This window comes from Malus domestica, chromosome 12 (genome assembly GCF_042453785.1).
Source record: "Malus domestica chromosome 12, GDT2T_hap1".
Classification (NCBI taxonomy): domain Eukaryota; kingdom Viridiplantae; phylum Streptophyta; class Magnoliopsida; order Rosales; family Rosaceae; genus Malus; species Malus domestica.
This window is the reverse complement of record NC_091672.1, coordinates 28,514,415-28,539,804: the sequence shown is the minus strand read 5'-3', so window position 1 is coordinate 28,539,804 and position 25,390 is coordinate 28,514,415. Positions and strand designations below refer to the sequence as shown.

General features: G+C 37.9%; 4 protein-coding genes and 1 long non-coding RNA gene across 9 annotated transcripts; 2 read left to right on the top strand and 3 right to left on the bottom strand.

Annotated features, from left to right (window-relative positions):
- Positions 1-115: 115 nt before the first annotated feature.
- Positions 116-1,033, bottom strand: LOC108174720 (uncharacterized). Its single transcript, XR_001791575.3, has 2 exons — positions 802-1,033; positions 116-660 (listed from the first exon to the last, which is right to left on the bottom strand). It is a non-coding gene; the product is annotated as an uncharacterized lncRNA (long non-coding RNA).
- A 3,030-nt stretch (positions 1,034-4,063) lies between these two features.
- On the top strand, positions 4,064-7,077 carry LOC103451326 (putative UDP-glucuronate:xylan alpha-glucuronosyltransferase 5). The gene is made up of 2 exons (XM_008390742.1): positions 4,064-4,859; positions 6,152-7,077. Exons 1-2 carry the CDS (start codon positions 4,064-4,066, stop codon positions 7,075-7,077), a joined length of 1,722 nt encoding a protein of 573 aa, XP_008388964.1.
- A 1,001-nt stretch (positions 7,078-8,078) lies between these two features.
- On the top strand, positions 8,079-13,616 carry LOC103450944 (mitogen-activated protein kinase kinase kinase NPK1). Of its 4 annotated transcripts, none has more exons than XM_070809684.1 (17): positions 8,079-8,766; positions 9,138-9,179; positions 9,832-9,897; positions 9,985-10,095; positions 10,169-10,249; positions 10,359-10,424; positions 10,542-10,624; positions 10,779-10,860; positions 10,939-11,039; positions 11,216-11,255; positions 11,417-11,476; positions 11,560-11,609; positions 11,712-11,919; positions 12,007-12,252; positions 12,369-12,658; positions 12,734-12,801; positions 13,136-13,616. In XM_070809684.1, exons 1-17 carry the CDS (start codon positions 8,485-8,487, stop codon positions 13,237-13,239), a joined length of 1,980 nt encoding a protein of 659 aa, XP_070665785.1. In that variant the 5' UTR covers positions 8,079-8,484; the 3' UTR covers positions 13,240-13,616. The 4 variants fall into 4 exon arrangements, with proteins under 4 accessions (XP_070665785.1, XP_008388573.2, XP_070665786.1 ...); XM_008390351.4 differs by having other exon boundaries at positions 10,359-10,436; XM_070809685.1 differs by lacking the exon at positions 11,417-11,476.
- Positions 13,617-15,077: 1,461 nt separating this feature from the next.
- LOC103450945 (microtubule-binding protein TANGLED) lies at positions 15,078-17,510 on the bottom strand. The gene is made up of 4 exons (XM_008390352.4): positions 17,148-17,510; positions 16,659-16,801; positions 16,462-16,520; positions 15,078-16,088 (listed from the first exon to the last, which is right to left on the bottom strand). The coding sequence occupies exons 1-4, from the start codon at positions 17,226-17,228 to the stop codon at positions 15,259-15,261; spliced, it is 1,113 nt and encodes a 370-aa protein (XP_008388574.2). The 5' UTR covers positions 17,229-17,510; the 3' UTR covers positions 15,078-15,258.
- A 3,277-nt stretch (positions 17,511-20,787) lies between these two features.
- LOC103430472 (kinesin-like protein KIN-14S) lies at positions 20,788-25,256 on the bottom strand. Of its 2 annotated transcripts, none has more exons than XM_008368618.4 (13): positions 25,082-25,256; positions 24,894-24,977; positions 24,650-24,703; positions 24,330-24,478; positions 24,141-24,237; positions 23,792-24,055; positions 23,390-23,669; positions 22,865-23,026; positions 22,459-22,674; positions 22,328-22,365; positions 22,074-22,237; positions 21,877-21,990; positions 20,788-21,787 (listed from the first exon to the last, which is right to left on the bottom strand). In XM_008368618.4, exons 1-13 carry the CDS (start codon positions 25,086-25,088, stop codon positions 21,017-21,019), a joined length of 2,400 nt encoding a protein of 799 aa, XP_008366840.2. In that variant the 5' UTR covers positions 25,089-25,256; the 3' UTR covers positions 20,788-21,016. The 2 variants fall into 2 exon arrangements, with proteins under 2 accessions (XP_008366840.2, XP_028945850.1); XM_029090017.2 differs by having other exon boundaries at positions 24,330-24,466; positions 25,082-25,253.
- Positions 25,257-25,390: the final 134 nt, after the last annotated feature.

Sequence of the window (25,390 nt, the reverse complement as noted above, 5' to 3'; positions counted from 1 at the left end):
AATTGTTTTATTTATACCTTCTAATTTATTCAATTTAAAAGCTAAAAACAAATGAACGTATGTAGAGGGAGAAATGGGGGTTTGAAAAATAATTTCTAACCTCAATAAATGAATGTTCGATAAAATAATAACTTTGATTAAATAATAAAATCCTATTTCCAACTTGGGTTTATGTACTAAGAGGTTCTCCAACGAACATTAAGAATTACAAATTCAATTTAATTCATCAAAATCAAAACAAATTCATTGACAATTTTGATCTTAATTTTCTAGGTCTGAGGTGATGCTCTGTTTTCCCGTCAAACTTTTTATCATTTTCCCGCCACTCGTGGTCCCATGGCAACCATCTCCGATGACCAAGGTAACAAACTTTCCTAGCGTGCCAGCTAGATGTTACATCATCATTGCATACAACGCATGCCATATAACCCCTAGTGCTCCACCCATAAACCATTGCATATGCGGGAAAATCGTTCACAGTCCACATAATTGCTGCCCGCAAAATGAACATGTTCCCAGTACACTTATCGTACGTGCGCACATCGATAACATGGGGTATTCATCATGTATCGAAAACATGGGGTTGGAAAATGAGGATTGCGAGACCTCCGACTTCACCTACCCCATCTCCTTTTGTTGCTACATCTAGTGCATCTCAACCTATTAGGAAGAGGAAGAGAACTAGTAATGATGCTGATGCAAATATTGTAGTTGTTATCAATGAAGGTTGAAATAAAGCAGTTATTGAAATGAAGAAGTTAGGTGAAAGTTTTACTTTCGGAGAAACGAAAGCCAGGTTACCTTCTGAGCTTCAGGCCATGGTTCTCCCATACGATCAAGTGCTAAGAATTTCAATGAGGGGAGGATAAGGATGAGGAGGAAGGCTACGGGAGAGGAGGAGGAGAGGATAAGGATGAGGAGGAAGGAGGAGGAGGAAGGGGAAAGGATGAGGAAAGGATGAGGAGGAGGAGGAGGAAGGCTACGGGAAAACAAAGGCAGCAGCAGAGACGATGTAATGAATATGATAGAGTTTTAGGGTTTGTTTTATGATTTGGGTAGTGTAGATATTGAAAAAAGATAAGGGGTATTTTTGTCTTAAAATTTTATAATTTTGTGTTTCATATGGGTAGAACGAGTTGTTCTAAGAGAGATGATGAACGGAAATTTAAACAAAATTTGTTCTATAGGACAAAGCATCCCATTATCTTTGTCTCACTAAATATGAGACGAAACGTGTCTCATCTCATCAACCAAACGGTACCTTAGGGAATAAAAAGAACTCTTCAGGCTGGCAATGCCCCAACTGCATTAGGAGCTTAGGCCATCTCCAACCGAAGGGTCCAGAGGGCCAGAGGGCCGAAAATAGCCCTAAAACCGTCTCCAACCGAGGGCAAGGCCAGAGGGCTCGGGAATCTGGGAGGGCCCCACGGGATCGGAGAGGGCTGAAGGGCTGGAGGGCTGGCTGCTTTCGGCCAGCCAGCCAGCCCCGGGCTGGCTATTTTTTTTTTAATGTTTCTTATTTCTGTCGGTTACAACCGACAGAAATAACATTTTGAATTCAAACTTCCAACGGCTAGCGCCACTAGCCGTTGTAAATCCTTTTTTTTTTTTTTTTTATGAATTTAAACCTTTTTTTTTTATGAATTTAAACCTTTTTTTTTTCTTTTTTTTTCTATAACTTCCTATAACTTCTATTTTACAAAATTTGTTTCAATTTTTTTAATTCTATTTTTTTTCCTATAACTTATATTTTACAAAATTTGTTTCATATTTTTTTTTTAAATTCCATTTTTTCCTATAACTTCTATTTCACAAAATTTGTTTCATATTTTTTTTAAATTCTAATTTTTTCCTATAACTTCCTAAGCCATTATACAACATTAAATTAAATTAAGTAACATGAAACAACATTAAACAATATGAAACAACATTAAATAACATTAACCGACATAAAAATTATACAACACTAACCAACATGATTTTTAAATAAAATTAAGTTGTAGTTTTTAAATAATAAATTATGTTTGGCCCTATGGCCCTTTGGCCCTCGGTTGGAGACGGTTTTTTTTGACAGGGCTAAAACGAGCCCTCTGGCCCTCGGTTGGAGACGGAGGCAAATATGGCCCTGTACTGTTCATTAAAATATTAATATCTTGGAGAATCTTGGAGGGCCAGAGGGCTAAAACGAGCCCTCTGGCCAGCCATCGGTTGGAGATGGCCTTATCGCCAAATTGGTTTTACTGTTTTAGGTTCTTGTACGGCCTGGATCTGGATATCTTTAAACTCTATTATTTTCAAAATAAATGTTATAATATTATTATGGATTATACTTTCTTCATTTTTAGTAAGCAGGTCTTTCTCCATTAACGTGACATCATTTTAGCGTATAAACGTTATAATTGGAGTTGTTCATTCATTTTATCATCTTTTAAATATTATTTCTTGACGAATTCACTTAATTTGGAGACCGTTTAGTCATCCATATATGTTTATTGTTTTTTTTTTTTAAACAAAATGTTTATTGTTTAATTACATGTTAAATTACTGGAGGAATTTTTATTAGCGAAATGGAAGATTATTAAACTCAATGATTTTTTTTTAATATTTCACGATTTGTTACATTAATAGGTTTTAATAACGGTAACCCCTTTAACAATGATATTTTGAGCGGAAACGCAAGTATTATCCTACCACGCATTTGTGAGTGCCTACTTGGGCCAAAAATGCAAGATACGTTTCTAGCATTTCGAACTGTCTACCTTAAGCCTGTGTTTGGATTAACTATAGTTCACACTTTTTTATATATTTTGGGTCAAAGTAATCCACCTGATTAAAGTAATAGTTTAATTAATTGGAAATTGAGTAAATGTGGTATAAATATTTTTCCAATATACCGTATTATTGTGAGCGGATCTCTATCTTCACTTCGAGAAGTAAAATACATGTTATCAATGACATAACTATTTTAACCACGAGCTAGTAGTCTAGTGTAAATAGCGGATTACGAGGTTTCCTTAAAACTAAAAACTGGAGGTTTCAGATTCAAACCCACTGTTGGTGTGGAAGCCAGACTTGTGGCCATGAGAGGCTAAAATGTCTCTATGAGTCTTCCTAACCCCTGGAAGGGGTAGATAACCGTGACTTGCCATCAGTTGTTCCCCTTAAAAAAAATAAAAATAAAAATGGCATAACTATTTTTTTTTCAATCCATGTAATATTTGATATAAGAGATTAAAAATATTCAAGCTCTTCTTTTTTTCATTAGTTGTTAGTTGTAGATATAGCTAAAGTGTCGTGATTTCTTATTTAATATTTTCTTTTCTTTCGAGCTTATGTCCCGTTGTCAACAAAAAAAAAAAGTTCTACTAACCACTCGTAGTTATCATGACTCTCTCACTCGTAAAAATAGTTCTACTAAGCACTCGTAGTTACTATGACACTCCCACAAACATGAGTGAATTTCACATATTTTTAGCAAAAAAAAATAAAAAATAAAATAAAATCATCCTAGTTACCTAAATTATCCGTATTCAAATATATAAATTTCATCACCGTTTCAACAAAATAAATCTTCAATAAGCTCGCTAGTCTCACTTCATAAATATATTGTTGTATTCTTTACGTTCTTCTGAAAGATTGAGTGTATATTTATGTGGAACAACATTCACTCAAGAGCCAATTCTTCTTCTCTCCTTCCTTGATTCTTTTTATGCTAAGACCTCATTTACAATGATAATAATTAAGACCGGAATTATAAAGTATCAAATTCGCTATTTATGTCATTGTATCTTTGTAAAGAAAAATTTAAACAATGATTTAAAACGCTCTCCATACGCTCGAGGATGCAATCTCATATATAAGCAAATATAATCTTCTCCAACGTCCACCCATGCAGACTTTCCCATTAAAACCCTTTCCCATATACGTCAAATTCCCCTTCAACTCCCCCCCCCCCCTCTCTCTCTCTCTCTCTCTCTCTCTCTCTCTCTCTCTCTCACACACACACACATACATATACAACCCGAATGTACAAATGCTTGCTTCTTCACCAAACTATGTGAATATGGCTTCCAAGTTTTCTTCTTCCTCCTCCTCCTCCTCCTCCTATTCCAAACAACGAGTAGTCCTCTTCGTTCTCTATCTAATTATTCTCTCTCTATTCTTCCTATGCCTAATTATCTCGTTTAACTTTTGTCCCACCCGGTCAAATAATTGCGCTACCATTAGAAACCAACAGGTTATCAAGAATGAAACCAAGAACGAAAGAAAGAACGCAGATTGGTTCGTTGCCATTTCCAAGCTATTCAAAATCAAGGGTAGAAAAATTAAGGTAGGTTTGGTCAACGTAGATGAACACATTCATAGTCAGCTCCATGGACTATCAGATGTAGAGGCAGTCTCAGTGGCATTCGAACGCGTAGCTAGGGATCGAAAATGGAAGGACTATTTTCCCGAATGGATTGATGAAGACGAGAAATGGGGGAAGCCAAAGTGTCCGGAAATCCCAATTCCTAAGCTGGAGCATTACGAGGGCATAGATGTGGTACTGGCCAAGGTTCCCTGTGGACCAAATGGGACGAGTGACAGGGAGGGGATTAGAGATGTGTTTAGGTTACAAGTTAACTTGATGGTGGCTAATCTAGTGGTGGGTAAAGGGTGGATGAAGCCCGATGCTCATCGGACGGTGTACGTTGTGTTTATCGGGGATTGTGGACCGATGGTGGAGATTTTCAGATGTGATGATCTTTTGATGCATAGAGGGAATTATTGGGTTTATAGGCCTAATATTGGGAGATTGAAACAAATTGTGCATATGCCTGTTGGATCTTGCCGAGTTGCCTCAGGCTATGCAGAAACAGGTACTAATTAACTAACTATTTACTAGTTTAATCACAACTGATTTCTTCCTGCAGTTCCAAACATACTTTTCAGTCAGCTGATCGATTCTTATTACTTTTGTAATGAAAATCAACTGATTGGTTCTAGTTGATTTTAATATATATATATATATATTTCTTTCTGTAGGGTTCTGGTATTGAGTAAATTGTAGCTATGGTCCCTTAACTTTAACTCAATTGGAGCAATGGTCCCTCAACTAAAAATCCATTACCTTTGGTCCCTCAACTTATCAAAACGTGCAGCTATGGTCCCTCAACTAAAAATCCATTACCATTGGTCCCTGAACTTTAATTCAAGTGGAGAAATAGTCCTTTAACTTTAATCTAATTGTAGCAATGATCCTTACAATATAACTCGTTTTGACAAATTTTTTGACATAGTTGACGAAAATAACCATAATTATACACTTTGATGAGTTGAGAGACCCTAATTATAAAAATGGTCATTCCAACATAGCTTATTTTGACAAAATTTTGACAAAATTGATGAAAAGGACTATAGCTACACATTTTGATAAGTTGAGGGACCAATGGTAATGGATTTTTAGTTGAGGGACCATTGCTCCAATTTGATTAAAGTTGAGGGACCATTTGTACAATTTACTCTTCTGGTATTATAGCTTTGTTCCACTTGTGTATCATGGAAATTTCAGTTTAGTCCACATCACCCCTAAACTTTAGTTAGTGCCGATGTCCTCTTGCCGTTGTCATGTCAATTATTTCGTAAAATTGAGGGTTAGTTTCGTCCATTTTGTACAATAGACGCGTTATGTAGCAAAAATGCAAGTTTCAATTCTCCTTAATTATTTTTTCGTCTCCTAACTCAATTATCAAAATTCTAAGTATTTCTACTTTTTTGTGGATGTACAATTTTGTTGACGTATATGCTCCTCAAAGTTTGTCATTTTCATTACTCATAATTGACTATTAACAGCAAAATTGTGACAAAATCGACGATTGGGGAAAGGGGAAGGGAAAGGGGATATTGGCATGAATTGAAAGTTTAGGGAGGCTCAAAACCAAGTTGAAAATTTTGAGGACAAAGTGGAATAAGTTCGAAAGTTTAGAACGTTGCTAAAGCTTTTAGTTAAAAGAAGGGGATTTAATTTAGGGGAGTAAAATCTCACACTTATAACTGTTCTATACGGTGCCACTTAATTAGAGTAAATTATATATATGTTCATCTAATTAATTGCATAAAAATGTTCACAAATTATTTAGTCTAAGTAAATTATTTGAATATATTGTTGCAGGCAGAGAAATCTGGAGAAAATTCATGTTAGAAACAAGCTCATGGATTCCATACGAGACACGTAGACTTGCCTATGTGACAATCCTGCACTCCTCAGAAGCCTATGTGTGTGGTGCAATAACCCTAGCTCGAAGCATCAGGCAAACCAACTCCACCAAAGACCTAGTCCTCCTTGCAGATGACTTCATCACTCCCAAATCCATCCAAGGCCTAACCACGGCAGGATGGAAGATCAAGCGAATCCAGAGAATCCGAAGCGCATTTGCTAAAAAGGGGTCGTACAACGAATGGAACTACAGCAAACTCCGCGTGTGGCAGCTCACTGAGTATGACAAGGTTATTTTCATTGACGCGGATCTTCTAGTCCTCAAGAACATAGATAGTTTCTTCGTGCACCAACAGTTGTCAGCCGTGGGGAATAACCGGGTGTTGTTCAACTCCGGCTTGATGGTTGTGGAGCCATCGAACTGCATGTTCGAATACCTAATGCAAAAAACATCCAAACTCGAGTCTTACAACGGAGGCGATCAGGGGTTTTTGAATGAGATTTTTACTTGGTGGCATAGGTTGCCTTGGAGGCTAAATGCGCTAAAATGTTTCGATGGATCAAAAGGTGCAAATCATGAGATGGCTGAGGACCTTTATGCAATACATTACTTGGGGTTCAAGCCTTGGGCGTGTTACAGAGATTATGACTGCAACTGGGAAGGGTATGAAAGAAGCGTTTTCGCGAGCGATTCGGCTCACGAGAAATGGTGGAAATTGTATGATCAGATGCCAAGGGAGCTGAAATCTTACTGTGGTTTGACGAAGAAGATGGATGAAAATTTGAAGACGAGGAGAGTGAAAGCAGCTAAGGCTAATTATTCTGATGGACATTGGAAAATTGTGATTAAGGACCCCAGACAACATCATTTGTATATATAGTCCTTGCTTTTTTTTTTTTTTAAGTTTTGGTCCGTAACTTTATGTAATTGTGGTCTTTTTTTTTTCATGATTTGATTTGATTGGTGCATTGGCTTCCAAAGAACACGTGGATTGTGAAATTTAAACATATGAATACGAGAAGCAGTATTTATATTTTGTTCGAAAAACCGAGTGCAGTGGCGTTTTAAAATTCATACAACCGACTTTATTTAGTGGAATAAAACTTTGCTGTTGTTGTTGATCAATTTCCATTACATTGAAACTAATGAACTACATTAGCTACCAAAAGCAAACACAAGGATTATAGCGGAACATATTATTCATCTACTATTTCATTTGGCTACATTTGTTCCTATAAACTATAGCCAAACATAATGATAAAATTGTTGAATCAAAGACACAATGATTAAATTAACTAAATTAGTAACCTTACTTTTATTTACTTCATAAGTAATGAGGAAGTTTGTATACAATCAATGTTCAACTTAAATCACACATATTTTCAAAATTTTCAACTTAAATCTTGGATGCATTGAGAATTAGAGAATAAAGTTTGAACCAGGCAACCATCATGACATATGCTCCCATTATCTCATTTATAATATAAAGCAATCCGACCAAACCATGGCTTGCCTAGTAACTTTCCGACCATCATCACTTCCTTATCTTTTATTTTAAAAAGTATAAAAGATAGAGATTTGAACAATAGACATTTTTCGAACATTTGATATGAAAGAAAATACGTCAATTGTGTTGCGTAACTTGCATTAAACAAATTCACTGCTATATGATGTCGTAGTTCAATAATGTACTGCCATGTTAACAAACTTACACGTAACATTGTATTATTGGCTTAAAATGCCGTAATGGCAATGAAACTGTTTTATTTAAGACCTCTTGTTGGGAGACAAAAGGAATAAAACTTAACTTCATAGTACAATTTTATCAAAGGGTAAACTATATAGTACAGATTACAAAGTCTGCAACATGTAATTTCCTCTATTTTGGCACTAGCCAAAAGAAGATTTCAGTGCATATTAATATATTATTTTATTAGAAAAATTAAAGAAAATGATTTGAAAATTTTGAATTTTAATGATAAGGACAAAATAAAAAGTAAAGTGAATAGTACCAGAATTAATTTTTTAGCGTAAAAATGTGGTCTTTCGTTAAAATAAACATCAGCAAATAAACAACAGCAAGAACTTTTCGTTAAATTTTCCTTTTTTATTTTCATTTGTTATTATTATTTTTTCAAAAAACTCCTCCACCTTTTTCCCTCCTCCCACTCTCTCTCTCTCCTCCCAAGTTTCTCACTCCACTCTGCCGACCAAATGAAACCCCAAATCAAGAGCAGAACGTAAACGCTATCTTAATCAAATCACACAAACACTCACAGAGAGGGAAATGCAAGACATTTTCGGATCAGTTCGCCGATCACTGGTGTTCCGCACAGCATCGGACAATGAAGACTCCCCAGGAGGAACCCTAGTCGACAAGATCAATTCCTGCATTCGGAAATCCAGAGTCTTCTCGAAGCCCTCTCCGCCGCTTCCGTCGCCGGCAATGGCAAAGGAAAACGCACCTCCGATCCGGTGGCGGAAGGGCGAGTTGATCGGCTGCGGTGCCTTTGGGCGTGTTTACATGGGCATGAATCTTGATTCCGGAGAGCTTCTTGCGGTGAAACAGGTCCACTTTTTTTGTTCTATTGATTTTTCTGCTGCTTTCGGCGTTACTTCTAGGCTCTGAAGTTTGTTTTTTGTTTTTTTTTTCGGTTGTTAATTCCATCTGGGTTTTGGGACTTTTTGCTCTGGGGTTTTAAGCTTGATTTTATATGGATTTTGATCTGGAGGTGGTGCTGGAGCTGTTTCTAATCATGATTGGGATTTTCCCCCAATTTTCGTTTCGGAGTTGATTTTCGTTTTTGATATTTGGTTTAGGCTAAATATTGAGTTTGTTTTTTAGTCATTTTGGAGTATTCAATTTACTAGTTTCATGTCTACATCAGTCTTGTATTTGGTTCAGATTATAGTTTTGAATGTTTGTTGGTTGTTTTGCAGGTTCTGATTGCGGCAAATGGCGCTTCAAAGGAGAAAGCACAGGTTTGAATTGAACTCGTCTTACTGCAAATTTAAGATTTTAGGGTTATATATGCCGTTGGTCATGGTGATTGTGATGGATCAGTGTTGTTGGTCATGGTGATTGTGATGGATCAGTGTTGACTCTTTACCACCTCTCACTTCCTTTAATGCACTTCAAAAGTTGGTTGAGGTCATAGGCAGGATCCTAGAATTTTGGAGAGTTTTTGAAGATGGTTAGTTTTCGGACCCATTGTTGCTAACTTGCTATAGAAGGAAGCATAATTCCATTCTTGTGTATGCCCAGGACGCGTCGAGTCTTGGGTGTCATTGAGGGTGTTGGAGAGCGAGCATAAGTGTCACTGTAAAGTGTGTGAGACTTGAGGTGCACATAGGATGTCATTGTGGTGGATAGCTGCCCTCTATATTAGATGTTTGTTCACATTTATGAGTGAATTTCAGGTGCATGAGGTGTATGAGTGGATGTTGTGTGTGAAAAGTGTAATGTTTTCTGATCTATGTATCACTACTTTTTACATTTAATTTTCAGCAACGGAGTTTAGTATTTTTTGGACATCTGAAACATTTTCTGAAGATTTTCTTTGTATTACTGTTGATATCTTATCATTTTAGTTGCTTATAATTTGCTGATTAATGGTTTTAATGCTACAAGTAGGCTCACATCAAGGAGCTTGAGGAAGAAGTAAAGCTTCTGAAGAATCTGTCTCATCCAAACATTGTAGTGAGTAGTACTGCCTTGTATCTATATCAACTCTTGAAGTCCTACACTTTTCTGACCCTGTAGCATGTACTTTGTTTTGGATTTTAGAGATATTTAGGTACGGTGAGGGAGGACGATACCTTGAATATTCTGTTGGAATTTGTCCCTGGTGGATCCATATCATCACTTTTGGGGAAATTTGGATCTTTCCCTGAGGCAGTAAGTTCTTGCCAGCTAACTTTGTATTCAGTAGGTGTTTTGAATGCTAAATTTAAACAATCTTTTTGAGCAGGTAATACAAACGTATACCAAGCAGTTGCTATTGGGACTAGAATATTTACACAAAAATGGAATCATGCACAGGGACATTAAGGTAGGTATTCCACCTTAACTGTGAGTGATATGCATGTACAAGAATGTTTCTGGACTCTACCTTATCTTACCTTGTAAGTGGCTAATACGCATTTCGTTTTAACCTTCAGGGAGCAAATATCCTTGTTGATAATAAAGGATGCATCAAACTTGCAGATTTTGGGGCATCCAAACAGGTCGTCGAGCTGGTACAAAAACTTGTTTTCCTTCCTTTCTCTTCAGATGTGCAGTACTTTTTATGCATGGTTACTTATAATGCATCTCCTATTGAATTGAGAGGTGCTTTGTTGCAGGCAACCATTTCTGGTGCTAAGTCTATGAAGGGTACACCATACTGGATGGCTCCTGAAGTTATTCTCCAGACCGGTCATAGCTTGTATGCACAATTATTACCGTTTTAACATCTACTTGATTTCAAGCGTGTTATCCAATCATGCTGGCGCTTCTTCCTAGATAGTGATAACAATTTTACATTATGTATTCTATTCTGGATAAGTAAAGAATACTCATATATAAGAATAACTATCCAGCTCTGCTGACATATGGAGTGTTGGATGTACTGTGATTGAGATGGCCACTGGAAAGCCTCCTTGGAGCCAACAGTACCAAGAGGTAATTATTCTGCTAACTCTTTATTCACTTAAGAAAGTTTTCCCCCTTGCTTGTTACACTAATGGCATGTGTTTCTAGGTTGCTGCTCTCTTTCATATAGGGACAACAAAGTCTCATCCACCAATCCCTGAGCATCTATCCTTTGAGGCGAAAGATTTTTTGCTAAAATGTCTGCAAAAGTATGCTACTGATCTTGTTTTCTATAAATGTTGCAATTACCCATTCCGTTTAATCCATAAATATATTTCTTGTGTAACAATCAATTTACTCTCACAATCTAGATAGAGAGACATAGCGATGGGCCACTCAAGTATTTATTTGTTCTGAATTTATATTTACCTTGGTCCTATGGCAGGGAACCACATTTGAGGTCAGTTGCATCTGAGTTGCTTCAGGTAAATTAAAATTCATTTAGTTTTCGTTTTTGTATTGGAGTTCCTTTTCCTGTAATACATGTTGCACATCTTCTACTTCTACTGCAATTTGTTTGTTGCTTTTGACTGGCGATGCTCCCTTCTATCCTTTCAAGTTCTTACACTTTTTCAACTACATGCAGCATCCATTCGTAACTGGGCAGAATATGGAATCAGATCCTGTTTTTCGTACTTCTGTCATGGTAATGAGTGAGATGTTGAATAATGTCGTGTTTGTTTTTCACCATTTAAATCGTTTTAGTGACACTTAATTTGCTATCATCAGGAAGATTCAGAACTCCAATCTCCATCATATTCTCCAAACCTGCACACCTTGTAAGTATTACAATTATGCTTCTTTGGAACTTGTAAAATAGAAAGTTTTTGCTAATGATTTTTCGGAGTCTTTTGACGTGATAGCATCAATTTTGTTGCCAGCGAGATGTCAACTTGCCCAGATTCGGATGATATGTGTAATTTGGGCAGTTTGCAACACTCAACTATACATCCTAACAAGTTGCTGGAAAGTAGAGCCATTTGGGGAAGAAACAGCAATGATGATGATATGTGTCAGATTGATGACAAAGAAGATACTATGGTGGGAGAATTAAAGCTCAGTTCTTCTTTGATGCCTGACAACATCAAGGTACATGAATTTGTGCCCTTGTGAGTTAGTTAAGTTTTAAGCACTCAAGAAATTCAGAAACTAACTGTTTGCATTCTGTTATGCTAGAGCTTTAACCCAATGTGTGAACCCACTGATGATGAGTTGGTGTGCAAGTTTGTTGGAAGTTTAGAAACCAAACAAAATGGAATGGATCTGGGTCTGGATATCAATCACCAAACTGATTTTCCTGCCGGCAACTCTGGAACAATTGGAGAGGGAGAAAAAGATTTTTCATTTCCTTGTGGAACATCACTTGCGGAGGAAGACGATATACTTACTGAATCAAAAATCACAGCTTTTCTGGATGAGAAGGTACAGTTTTGGTTGGAGTCAGTATTAGGTGTCTTCTATGTTTGTGATATAATGCTTTTGTAAATTTTGGTTCGGACTTGATTAATTCTGAACTGTGCTGTTGTTCCAAATCTCAGGCCCTAGAACTTAAAAAGCTGCAAACACCATTATTTGAAGAGTTCTACAACAGCTTGAATGTAATTTGCTCTCCAAATTTTGTGGATAACTTGCCTGATGAACCCACCCCAAGGTACTTGAAATTGCCTCCCAAAAGTAGATCACCCAGTCGGGGGGTAGCTGATGCTCTTAGAACTGGAAGCCCTGGTAGTAATGGCAGGCGGGTTTCAAATATTGGTAATGCAAATGTTCAAACTGCACACGACATGCCATCACCTCCATGCAGTCAGCAAGAGCCAGGCAGTCCAAGGTTAGTTCATGTCATTTCTTTTCTGTTTCCTCTCTCTACCCTTTTGAGTAATCTGATATATGATACTTCTCACAGTATGAGCTCCTCTGAGAGAGAGAGGAAGTGGAAAGAAGAGCTTGATCTAGAGCTTGCGAGAAAGCGAGGTAGAGTTTACTTTTTCCTCGTGTGGTTTCTAATTCCAACTATATAGGGTTATTATAGCAGCTGTCTTTTGTGCTCCATCATTTGAGTTAAAGTTTGAAGGACTGTCTGCATTCTGGTTACAACCATTTAAGATTTTATATTGACTGGCGTAATAGTCCTGAAGTTGTGGGATTTTGATTTGCCCACGAAGATTATATCTCTATACTGTTAACATATCTTGTCTGAAGTTTAGTTGTACAAATGACAAACATGTAAACCAACAAACCATCCTATATGTTATTTAGCAAATGTCACTTAACTAAAATGATTTTATCAAATTTCTTGTTTTTGCAGAGATGATGCGCCAAGCAGGTGTAGGAGGGAAAACATTATCTCCAAAGGATCGAGGTTTAAATCGGCAGAGAGAGCGAACTAGGTTTGCATCTCCAGGCAAATGACTTAGAAGTCAGTCATAGCTTCCTGTTGAGAATTCATCTTTGGATTGGAGTTTCGGTCATAGCAGTAAATGTCTGTAGTTCTCCGGCTTTCCAAAATCCAGTTCCACATGGAAACAGCAGTGCTGCAGCATCTGGTTCGTCCAATTCAATTTCTCTTTGTGCAACCACCTATAGTGGTATTGCTTGTATGTCCTATCAAAGGCCAAGCTAGTGTAAGCATGCCTGTATAAAATTGTTGGATACGAGTATATTCTTTTTGGGGCGGGCGATTCATACATGTTTTCGTGTTTGGTATCCGGTGAATAGAAATTGTATTATTGATTTAGTTATCTGGATCCTATGGCACTTGATATATAGAATGCCACTTTTGATGTGTGTTTCTGATTGTTGCGATTAATAGTGGTTCATGTTTGTAGTAATCTCTGTCTCTCTCTGTCTCTGTCTCTGTCTCTGTCTCTCTCTCTCTCTCTGAGTAGTTACATTGGAACTAAATAGGGTAACACAGTAACTACCAACTACCCAGAAACAAAGAAAGAAGAGCCGAAAGGACACCAAAAGTGTGATCTCCGGAGGAACAGCCAAGTCGCCAATAATAACTTGGTGGACAATGATGTACCGTTTGGTACATAGACGGGATGGAACAGAATGGAGGTTCCATGCTATGTTTGGTGTATGCTCATGCCGGAATGGAATGAAAGATTAAATGACAATCGTACCCATCCACTCTGACGAGTTCGACCTTACCTAAGCCATTGCCGACGAGTTCAACATTATCCCTCACATCTTCTGCCTAATCCTCGCCATCCCATCCCTCAAGCGACAGCATTGGCCATGGCCTTTCATCGGATTTCCCCGGTACCCTTATGTTCTTCCTGTTTGTTTCCCCAAAAAATTTCCCTCTCTTTGGCTTTCTCAAGAACCTTTTATTCGATCTGGATTTTCTTCGTTTTGCTGTTTTTCTTCTTTGAATATAGAAATCAAACGCAAAGAAAATTGCTTTTTGTTGGGTTTTTGTCACTCAGTTTCTCGGAAAATTTGAAGTGCGATCAAAGAAACTTGTTTTCCCGGAAAAACAAGAGAACTCCGTTTTTTAGTTGATCTGTTTTTGTGTTCCATGGGCTAGAGCAAGTCGTTTTGGGGGAGGGTGGCACGAAAGTTTGACTAAAATCCATTCCACAGGACAGCGCGTTCCAGGCAAATTGGCGCACCAAACTTGAGACGAGTGCGTCCCGTCCCACTACGTTCCGTCCCATCCCACGTACCAAATGGTACCTCAGGCCGTCCTTGTTCAGAAACAAATCAAGGAGAGTGGTGGTCTACTGACTCAACAAAAATGTTCCATAATCCTCAATTCAGAAAGCAAAGCAACAGTGAGCCACACCATTAACTTCGCTTCTAGGCCCCTTCCAAACTTCCAACAAATCCTCGAAAAGGTGTTGCTCAGATTCGACTTTTAACAAGAGAGGATATAGTGGGCACCCATCTTTTGATGTTACCATTCAGGCATTTGGTTAAGGTCCCCTGGCTCAGGTGATGGTGGTAAGGACACTCTTAATATCGAAATTGTACAAAGTTTAACATACGAATACAAGGGATGGGGAATCAAAATTAGGACCTCGAGTGTAGGGGCGAAAGCTCTTAAAAAACATAACGTCTCCAAAAAAAAATAAAAAATCAAACTTATTGAATATCACTCGAAAGTCAAATCTTGTACATGAAAAAATGGATGACAAATTCACACTTATAAACGAAAAATGATCAATGAAATTTCGAGACTATGGACATTGAAAAAATATCTGAAACACCAAAAGAATCAAACAAAACCACCAATATATGCATAAAAAATCAAACTTATTGAATATCACTCGAAAGTCAAATCTTGTACATGAAAAAATGGATGACAAATTCACACTTATAAACGAAAAATGATCAATGAAATTTCGAGACTATGGACATTGAGAAAATATCTGAAACACCAAAAGAATCAAACAAAACCACCAATATATGCATAAATATGTTTCAAATTCTCCGAGCTGAAAGTCCCAATGGCACTGAGGGAGTCGGACGCTGTTTCAAACCATGCATTAATAGTGCTCCATCACTACTCTTCTGCACACTCTTTCTGCTCTTCAATGGTGACACCAACCTAGTTGCCAATCTTGACGGCGAAAATGACCTGCGAAGTTTTGAAGCAGTTGACATCTTCGGTGACTTCTTGGCTTTCGTTGGAGACAGAGAAGAAACCAATGGAGGGCTCTTGATCTTGATCTGAAACTTGGAAGGTGAAGGAAACTTCGAAGCAGAAGGCGGGGACTTGATCAAGAACTTGTGCGGAGTCTGAATCCTTGGCCTATCATTGTTACAATCGTTTCTGCCAATGACCGGTGATCTTGTTCTGCAGAACTTCTGCTGCTGAGAAGAATTTGAAGCCGAAAACAAAGGGTTGGGAAACAAGACACTTTTTTTAGCCCATGGCCTATTTTTCGGAGATACTCTGTTTGCCACGTATCTGTTGTTTTCTTTCTCCATTTCTCTCTTGTGTGGAGGTGAGACCTTGAAATTGATCCGGGAACGAGCCCGTTGCAGTACCGGGGAACCGGATTCTGATCGAGTGGACGGAGGCTTGTTGTGCTTCTCCTTCTTTCTCCTGGCCCTGAGCTCTGTGTTTTCAGGGCTCTGCCTTTGTTTCCTTTGTTGTGTCATTGGGGTTTTGGGGTCTTCTGAAGTGGTTTTCTTTGTTTTGTTGCCAACTGCTGCTATTATTTCTCTTGCAAATTGGCTTGCTTGTAGAATTTCTCCGACGGTTTCACCGACCAGCATTGCCGGCAAGGACATTCTCTGCCACTCCCCTGAATTCAATAGCAATGAAGTTACTACCCAATTCAAAAAAATCTTGCTTTGGTTTCCAAAGAACAGGTTAGAAAGGAAAGAAGGAAAATTCGTAGACGTGGGTTAGATTAGTTGGACATCACAGTGTGGCAAACATATTTGTACCGAAGAGCTAGAATACCCCTCCCGTGGATTAAAGCAGTTTAGAATGTCGTATTTTCAAAAACAAAAGGTTCAGATTTTGAACCTAAACTCAATTTTGTTCTTTGAGAAAAGTGAAGAATAAACTTCATGTCAGAAAACCCATTTGGCCATATATCTATGATTTTAGGGAGGGAGAGAGAGAGAGAGAGAGAGAGAGAGAGAGAGAGAGAGAGAGAGAGAGAGAGATACCTCCTGCCTTTGCTGGAAACTTGCCAACAGGAGATTTTCTAGGGGCTGAGCCTTTAATCCTGCATACATCAAAAGACCCTTTTGAGTTCCAATATCAAAACTGACCAAAACTAATCAAAAACTTCAAATTCAAGCAAAAGCTGGGATTTTTTGTTCCTGGTTTGTACAAATCAAATTCAAATCAGATTCTCAATTACCTTGCAGTTTCTTGTTTGCATCGGAGGCTAGTCCTGAGATAACCTCTAGTACTCCGAGGGCTGAGACTTACTCCTGAGATCACCTTCGCACCGCCCGAAACTGTGTACTGCAGCTCCTGCAACCGAGCCATACATCTATCCACCTTCACAAATCCACATAACAACACAAACCCATTAGTCCAAAACACAAGAAATCCCATCAGATAGATTCAAATTCCTCAAAACACAGATGCTCTGCGCTGAGGAAACGAAGGAAAGGCAGAAAACAAAACTTTCAAATTCTTGGTTTTTTTTCTTCTTTCTATGAAATTTTTTAATTCATCTATCCACCTTCACGAACCCACAAAATTACAGAAACCCATTGCTCCAAACCACATGAAAATCCATGAGATATTCAAATTCCTCCAAAGATCGATGCCAGAGTTACAAAGAACTGAACTTTCAACTCTGGAGTTTTTGAACCCCAAGAAAAAAATTGAAGTAGCTCACCTTCTTCACTGTTTCTCTGAGGAGAAGAGGATTGAGAGGGGCTACCATTTTCCTCTGCTTTGGTGGGGTTTTTGCAACCATTTTTTACTTAAGACACGAGAGAAAAACACTTAGTGGGAAGTGGGTCTCCAAGATCTCTCTCTCTCTCTCTCTCTCACACACACACACACACCCTCTCTGCTCCTTTCTCTTTGGCTTCCCTTTTGGCTTTCGCAGTTTGTCTTCCTCAGTGCAGAAGTCAAACCGAGATGGAAGCAGTAACACTTTTGGTAACGGATCCTTTGTTTAAGTCTCTGTTTTGGTGTCCAACGGTCGAATTTATCCAACCAAACGCACGCAAACGGCCACCTTTCATTTATTTTCAATTTTTAATGGGAACCTTTGATTGCGTATTTAGATCCAACGGTCAGTACGCTTTCTTACTTTTATAGTGTACAGCTGCACTCCAACCCGGTTCCTCGCCGAATCCTTTTTGTGAGGATCTCGGAGATCCGTCAATTTTGTCCGTTCATCGTACATCGTGCAGTAAAAAAATTATTTTAAATATTTTTATTTAAAATTAAACACAAACAATATTTGATAAAAACTGACCTCACGACATACGATGAACAAACATGATTAACATATCCTCAATATCCTTACCAAAAGAATTCGGAAAGGATCCTGTTGGCATGAACACCCACGGACACCATGTACGATTAATTCGTTTTTCCACCCATGATTGATGTGTACTTGGTCCAAGACGCAAGCGCCTGTGTAAGTCTTGGATCATGAGGTTTAGTTTCGTGTTTTGTTCGACAACACATTAAGATGTTTACGTTATCATATTTCACTTTCAACAAATCATAACGCAATGATTTAATCTTGGATATCTTTTTCTTCTTTTTTCATAAAAAAAAAATTAGAAAATAAGAGCAAGCACAAGTTTGATGGTGATGGTTTTAAGAGATTCAACTGGTTTTTTATTATTTCTGACTTGAAAAACCAAACATTCCCTTTGATTTTCCTGGTGGAAACATGACCCGTATGGGCCCTCCTTTCTCTCTTATTCCTTCAAATTTGGAGATTTTCTTCTTTTCTTTGGGAAAGGGATCGTCTCTAGATCCATTCCACACAATCCTCCTCATTAAACAATCCGAACTTTTGAAATTTGAATTAATTTCAGAGTGAGTCCGTGTTTTAATTGTTAAATCAAATTTCAAGAATCTGAATTATTTGATAAGAAGAATTAGATGGAAGGGATCCGAAATCCCTTTCCTTTTCGTTGAATGGTGTTGATACATTGCCCATCATATACTATATTTAATTCCACTTGTACACACTCTCATAATAAATTCCTTCACGAAAATGATTTAGGACCATATGAGTGTATAAAAGTGTTCAAGGATTTCAAGGGTGCCAAGTATTTTATTTGTTTTTATCTATTTTTTCAACTTTGATTGCATTATTGGAGATTTTTAATTAATTAGGACCATATGAGTGTATAAAAGTGTATACAAAATATACATATGAAAGTACAACATGCTAGGTTAGCTCAACATGAATTAGTCAAATGATTTCAGATTGAATTAAATTTTTGCAAGAATGATCTATGAATCGAGTCTTACAAAATAAATTGTTCAGATCGTTAAAATTCGACGTGAAATGGATCCCACAACTAATTCCTATTTTAAAAAATAATAATAAGGATCCATCTGCATAAAGTGCATGTATTTACCTAAAGTACATACTAGGGTACCTTTAAGCTATATATTATTAAAACCAGAAACTCCCATGCATGTGATTCGTTCCGGACATGGATCATCTCCGGATCTAGTTGTCCTAATCCACCTAGTTTCTAACTTTTAAAGTGGACCCTTGATCGTAGCCGGTGAATAAAATTTCAATAACTCAAATGATTTGACTATATGGATTAGAACAACTGGATCCGGAGAGGATCCATGTCCATTCGTTCCCACTGAGAATGTGATTGACATGTCTGTTAGTCTATGTCACTATAAATCACTCTTTACATAACATCCCACTAATTAAAGTTAACTTAGCCTTATTTTGCTTCCGACCATACCAACCATCATTTCATAGCATCACTCCACTAAGAAAGTCACTTGTTCAAGCCAATACAAAACTGGAAAAACTTACTCTTGTTGTCTACAGTTACAAGATTCAGTTAAATATTTATTAAATGCACTAATAATTCATCCCAAATTAGCAAACAATGCACACGTATGTCAATTTTGATTGCAAAAAATGTGGGGAATATTAGAATCCCAGCTCGATCATACTTAGCGAAGCTTTTTCAGCTGAAATGGCACCTTCACGGAGAGTGCATTTCATACCATCACTACTCTTTTGTATGTGTCTTGAAGACGATAAACACATTTATTTTAGTTTGACGTTTGGTGTGTATCAATAATTCAATATCAATCTATATATAACACGTAACATCTCTCCCACTCTTCTCTAGTACTCCGTTTGAAGTTAACGGCAGTTAGAAACTTGAGGTGCAAGCAAATGAATCAAACAAAATACAAAGGAAAAATAAGTAGGGCCATTTCCATGCTATAAGGTTATGACATAGACATGTTAATAATTATTTTAGATACCAATCTTATTTGGATACTTAATAATGGTGGCCAATTATAAAACCCTGCATTAGATACCCAATACCAAAAGGACTACAGAGGGAGTGAGCATTAAGGTATAGTTGAGTTGATTGTGGCTGCATTACTAATTAAATAAAAGGAATGGAACTCATATGAGTGTTTACAAAATATACATATGAATGTACAACGGACTAGATCAGTTCAACATGAATTATTTAAAATCGGTCCAATTATATAATATGCAGACTGTACGCAATTTTATGTTAACTGAATATTTTAAAAAGGTATTTATTACAAAAATAAAGTTAGGAGATTACTTTGTGTATACCCACAAGTTTTGAACAAGAATCAAAATCAAAAGGAACATTCTACATGTTTTTCAATAATTTGAACCACATTGCATTAGGAGTCTCAGAATTGTAATTTCGTTTTCCACTTTCATTAAGAAAATGTCATTTCTCCTTTCTCGAATTTCTCGAAGAAAATTTATGCTAACGGAAGAATTAGTGCAACACCGAGTGCAATTATGGTCTAGGATTTATCCTTGATGGATATTTGTGATTTCTGATTCCCACCCCCCTCCCCCTCCCTAGAACTTGTACGGAGTGGTTTCCCCCTCAACTTTTAATTTTAGCCAATTACCCCTCCTTCCCCCCCCCTCCCCTTCCCTCCCTCTCCCTCTCCCTCTCCCCCCTCTAGAATTTTTACAATTAGTCAATTTTCCTATTGAACTTTAATTTTAGCGGATTATCTCTCTAAACTTTTATAAATAGCCAAATTCCCCCTTGCGCTAGATTTTAAATTTTTTTACCTAATTTTCTATCCATCTTGATTACATGGATAATACAAGACAACTGTATGAGGCCAAAAATGATGGAAAATTAGATGGATGAAAATTTGGATGAAAAGTTCTAAAATATAACGCCAGGGGGAAAATTGGCTATTTATAAAGGTTCAGGAGGTAATCTACTAAAATTAAAGTTCAGAGGAAAATTGATAGCTCCATACAAATCCGGGGACAAATCGACAACTACCTCTTCTAATTTATGAAATCTAACTTTTTTTTTCATTCAACAAGAAAGTGCTACAAAGTGGTTTAACAATGAAGGCAAGAAAATACAAAGGGATTATGGGTAGGAGAAATATGAATGATTAGTAGGCAAGAAGCATACATTTTCAGTACTATCACAATAGTTTTACGGTAAAAAAGAAAAAAGGGATTTACTGTTTAAAGGTAGTTGAAAATATAGACAACGACGAATTGTTTCACCGCATGTCATTCGAACCTCGGAGAGGCAGTAACAGTGATGGCCTTCTGTTTTTCATGCCTCTCAGCTTGAGTGGACTCCAAATTACTGGTTTCCGTTGTAATGCAACTGCTGCCGGATGCCTAGCTGCCCTGACTGAACCAGCCAGTGTCGGGGGACTACCCATGAACTTGCTGCTTCTCCTCATTGTGGTTGGCGTTGTCTCTGCTTCCGACTTCAATTCAGGCATCGGAGAGAACAGCCTCGAATACCGTGACTTTCGTGGATCCCTTGCGAACGACAGTCTGCCACTGTTAAATAGAGAGGCAGAGGTGTGGAGGGGTGTTGTCATGTGAGAGTTCGGGTCAGGGCGATATGTAGCAATAGAGACTCGTCTCTTAGGCTGGAGAACCTGTTGTGTTGTTGCGGGTGGAGGTCTGACAGCAATGGAGATTCTTCTCGGTAAAATTTGGTTTTTCTGGTTTCTTCCTGCTAGTGCTGTTGTGGAGATGTTTTCTTTTCCGTCAACTGAAGATGGGATGGGAGTTCTAGAGATGGTTTTTTTGGGCGGTAAAGCAGATGATGGGGGCATGAAGTTGGAAATTCTTCGCAAAGGTAGCCTTGATCTTGGAGGAGCCAATGGCGGTTTCTTCTCTGCAGCAGTCTTCTGAGCTCCTTGTTTCCGGAATGATGATGCTGAAGACTGATGAGAAACCGCTGCGAAAGCTCTAGTCTCCTGTTTCAGTCTGGTCTTCCTTTCCTCAGCCAACTGGTTCTCAAGGTCCCGATTCTAAGAAAAAAATATTCAGTTATTTAACAATGAACAAACAGATAAAAAAAACTCAATAGGAAATTCAAGTCGCCTTGAAGATAGATTACCTTTTCTTGTAGATTTCTGCAAATGTGTTCCCTTGAAGCAAGCCTCAACTGCAGAGACTGTATGCAATCCTGTAGTTTCTTTGTTTCTTTCTCGTCATGTTTAGCCTTTTCAGCCTGTTAAATTTGAATTAAAATTTTCGTAATGTGAAAATCAAGATAAACTAGAACAAAAGTATGCTTTAATTTATAACACATACCATTTGTTTGTACTTGAACAGCTCAGTGAGGTCTGCCTGTTTGCGAGCAGGTCCACTCTCTATTCCCCGCACCCGGCTGGCAAAGTTCAATGAACACAGTGTCTCTCCAAGATCTGAGGCACTTGGGCTGATTTGGACAAACATCAAGGTTTTGCAATCTCCCCCTGCAAATCAAATTTCAATTAAAATCATGCATATATAACCGACTTATAGGAGCCACTCCCATGAAATGAATTATTACTATAAAGGCTCACCTAGAGAACTCTGCAGCATATGAGTAAGCTTCGAATTCCTGGTTTTTTTCAAAAAAGAGAAGTTTAGATATGGTAGCCAAATGTGTTTGTGTGTGTGTGTCTGTGAGAGAGAGAGAGAGAGAGAGAGTTGCCTGTAAGGAATGTGGGCTGTCTTGGATGCAAGGGATGAGATAACATCGCCAAGGGCCGAGAGTGATTTATTTATAAACTGAGATTCCTTCAGTCTTTCACCTTCAACATCAATCCTCCCCACACGTTCACTGCCAGCCAAGTCTACGAGCCACAGTTGACTCCTTGTCTTTTGCCCATTTATCAAGGTCTCCCCCTTCACTGTCACACGTAACAAGCTGTAGAAAACAAACTTTCACTGAATAGTGGATACAACCATACAAAGAAAAATTGGTTGCCTCATATTTCTTTATATTCACTCTGCTTTGAAACATTCAGTGTACTAGTGCCTTTTCATTTAATCTAGCAGAGAAAAAAACGAGAATCTGAAAACGAAGATATTTAGGAGATTTTGAGCATGAAAGTTACCAGTGAGAGCGGCTGCTCTGCTCGTTAGCACTGGTAGATCCAACAGACCTTGCTTGGCTTCCAGACTTTAGCAGTTCCCACATCTCTTCAAAGCCATAAACACGCTCTTCAACAAGTCCTGGAACATCTAAGGTTCCGTCTGCACATTGCTTTATTTCCAACCTTTGAACAGAAAACAAATAAGTACATCCATTAGGGATCAACATTATATCCTCCAACCGAGATTCTTAAGATTGCCAAAGGATGTAACATAAAAAGGTTAGACAGTTAACAGACTTAAAATGCAATTAAACTCGTGGAAGCGCTGAGGGTGGTGAGGGTCAACTATAATCTATTTCTGCAATTGTCTATGTTAATTGCTAAGTAAGCATTTCAATTGTCAATCAGAGGCCAATTCGATTCTTCAAAATCTTAAGATCCCAAATGATGCGTATGATGATACTTGATTTGAATAAACAATTTTTAAATGGCAAGGTTACGGTAGCAAAGCCTACTCAATTAACATCTAAGCAGAAGAAAACTCACTTCCTTGTGGGTTGATTAGTGTTATCGACCAAGAGGTCCCTAATCTTCTCATTATAAACCTCCAGCATACTAACACATAACTCATATCTCATAAAGCCACCTCTGTCTTTTGAAATCCGAAACAACTCCTCCAGAGTCCTGTAGTTAACACCTCTGTTTTCAGAAGTACCCTCCATCGTAAAGGTCTTGCCAGTTCCAGTTTGTCCATAGGCAAAAATGCAGACATTATACCCATCCAACACCGAAGTCACAATAGGCTTCGTTTGAGCAAAGACAGCCTCTGCACATTTGAAAAGCTCAGCATCAAAGATACAAAATCTATCTAAAGGTTATCCATCGTAACAATATCAACTGTGGAGTATTAGACAGTGCAATTACAAAATTGGTAGAGTTCTCAACTACCTTGGTTGTCCTCAGGTCTGAAGACATGGTCAAACTTGAACTGCTTTTTAGAGGAATCAGAACAAAGGACCTGCAGCTCGTTATCTAGGGAGGATTCGAATTCAACAACGGAACCAGATCCGCTTGAAATTTCAGTTTGATTCAAAGGTCTACATCTGCAGAAAACTCGGATGTTGCCTTTAAGCTCAATCACTTCATTGTAAAGTCTCTTTCGCTCGGACGACTCATCTAGGTACTTCTTCTTTAAAAGTTCATGTTCCATACCTAGAGATCCAGAAACAACCAATTACAATCCAAGATAGAAAAAAAGTCAGAAAATAATCGTGAGTGATCAAAACAAAAGGCTCACTTAGTAGCTGAATGGTGTTTAGAACAGAAGGGTCCGGAAAGGAATTCGTTGTGAGCTTGACTTGATCAGACAAGACTGTATGCTCTTTCTTCAAATCCTAAAAAATAAGAGCAAAACCGAAAACTTTTAGCAAATTTTTTCAAAGATTTAAAACAAAAAGAAAGTACAAATGTTATATTAAAGAATTACCTGAATTTTGGTTGTCAAATCAGTGATCTTCTGCAAAACTGGAAGGAACCTTTGACATGGAGAACCTTCTGTTCCGTTCGACGCGCTACTCTCACCAATCAAATCAGAATCTCCGTCGACGGGTTTGGTAGCAATATCTGGAGTACATTCTGAATAATGTTATAATTAGTGCCTGACTTCAACCACCACTCAAAAATTCACATTTCCATTTTGTTAAAATTAACCTCCTTGATTGAATTTCAAAATGTAACAGTTCAGTGGCAACAATTCCTAATTTAAATTACAAAATTAAAAGGGCAAGAATTGCAGAAATTACCCACCTTTGTCGATCACATCACTGTCCACCCGGCTTGCTATCGTCTCTAGGGTTTTAACTGAAGAAAAAGAGGGATGCAATCAAATCAGAATATCTCCAAATTCTACATTTTCTTGGACTGGAAAATAAAATTAAAACTATAAGAAGCAGTAATCGTCGAATCCGAACCTCAAATTCAAACTTTTCTTGTAATTCAAAAATTAAAAAAAGGGGGAAATGAAATATAAAAAAAAAAACAAATCATAAACCTGCTTCGGAGGTTGCGGAAGGCTTGGAGTAGTGATCTGGAAAGACGTCGGTGCAGTTTTCGTGGAACATTTCCACCGTTTGATCTGAATTAAATCAGGAAAATTCGCGATTAATACAGCGTTCGCTCATCGATTTACCAAGAAATTAAATAATAAAAAAACAAGAAATAATTGAAGAGAGAGAGTACCTTCCATGGATTCGAATCGGAGCAAGAATCCGAGTTCTGGAGTGAGTGGGAGAGAGAGAGAGAGGGTTGTGAATGTTAGACAAAGATCTCAGAGAGCTAGAGAGAGAGAGAGAGAGAGAAGGAAAGAGAGAGAGAGAGAGAGAGAGAGAGAGTTTTGAGTTTTGTTTTCAGGGCCGGAGGGATTTGTGAGCGTAGGGTTTTGATTGCGTTGAAGTTTGAATTGAAGGGATCTTAGCCGTTGGTTTAAATGGTGGGAGCTCTTTCTTTCCAACGGCTATCAAAATTTTCTCGCTGGACCACTTCGTAATG

Bases quoted from the DNA above. Each gene is read 5' to 3' on its own strand.
- LOC103451326 (XM_008390742.1), top strand. From the start codon at position 4,064: ATGGCTTCCAAGTTTTCTTCTTCCTCCTCCTCCTCCTCCTCCTATTCC. The intron at 4,860-6,151 runs GTACTAATTAAC...ATATTGTTGCAG, and splicing joins CTCAGGCTATGCAGAAACAG to GCAGAGAAATCTGGAGAAAA.
- LOC103450944 (XM_008390351.4), top strand. From the start codon at position 8,485: ATGCAAGACATTTTCGGATCAGTTCGCCGATCACTGGTGTTCCGCACA. The intron at 11,256-11,416 runs GTAAATTAAAAT...AACTACATGCAG, and splicing joins TTGCATCTGAGTTGCTTCAG to CATCCATTCGTAACTGGGCA. The intron at 12,802-13,135 runs GTAGAGTTTACT...TTGTTTTTGCAG, and splicing joins AGAGCTTGCGAGAAAGCGAG to AGATGATGCGCCAAGCAGGT.
- LOC103450945 (XM_008390352.4), bottom strand. From the start codon at position 17,228: ATGGTTGCAAAAACCCCACCAAAGCAGAGGAAAATGGTAGCCCCTCTC. The intron at 16,802-17,147 runs GTGAGCTACTTC...GGATTTGTGAAG, and splicing joins TCAGAGAAACAGTGAAGAAG to GTGGATAGATGTATGGCTCG. The intron at 16,521-16,658 runs GTAATTGAGAAT...TGATGTATGCAG, and splicing joins TGCAAACAAGAAACTGCAAG to GATTAAAGGCTCAGCCCCTA.
- LOC103430472 (XM_008368618.4), bottom strand. The intron at 24,704-24,893 runs GTTTATGATTTG...CTTTTTCTTCAG, and splicing joins TTCCGCAACCTCCGAAGCAG to TTAAAACCCTAGAGACGATA. The intron at 21,991-22,073 runs GTATGTGTTATA...CAAATTTAACAG, and splicing joins TGTTCAAGTACAAACAAATG to GCTGAAAAGGCTAAACATGA.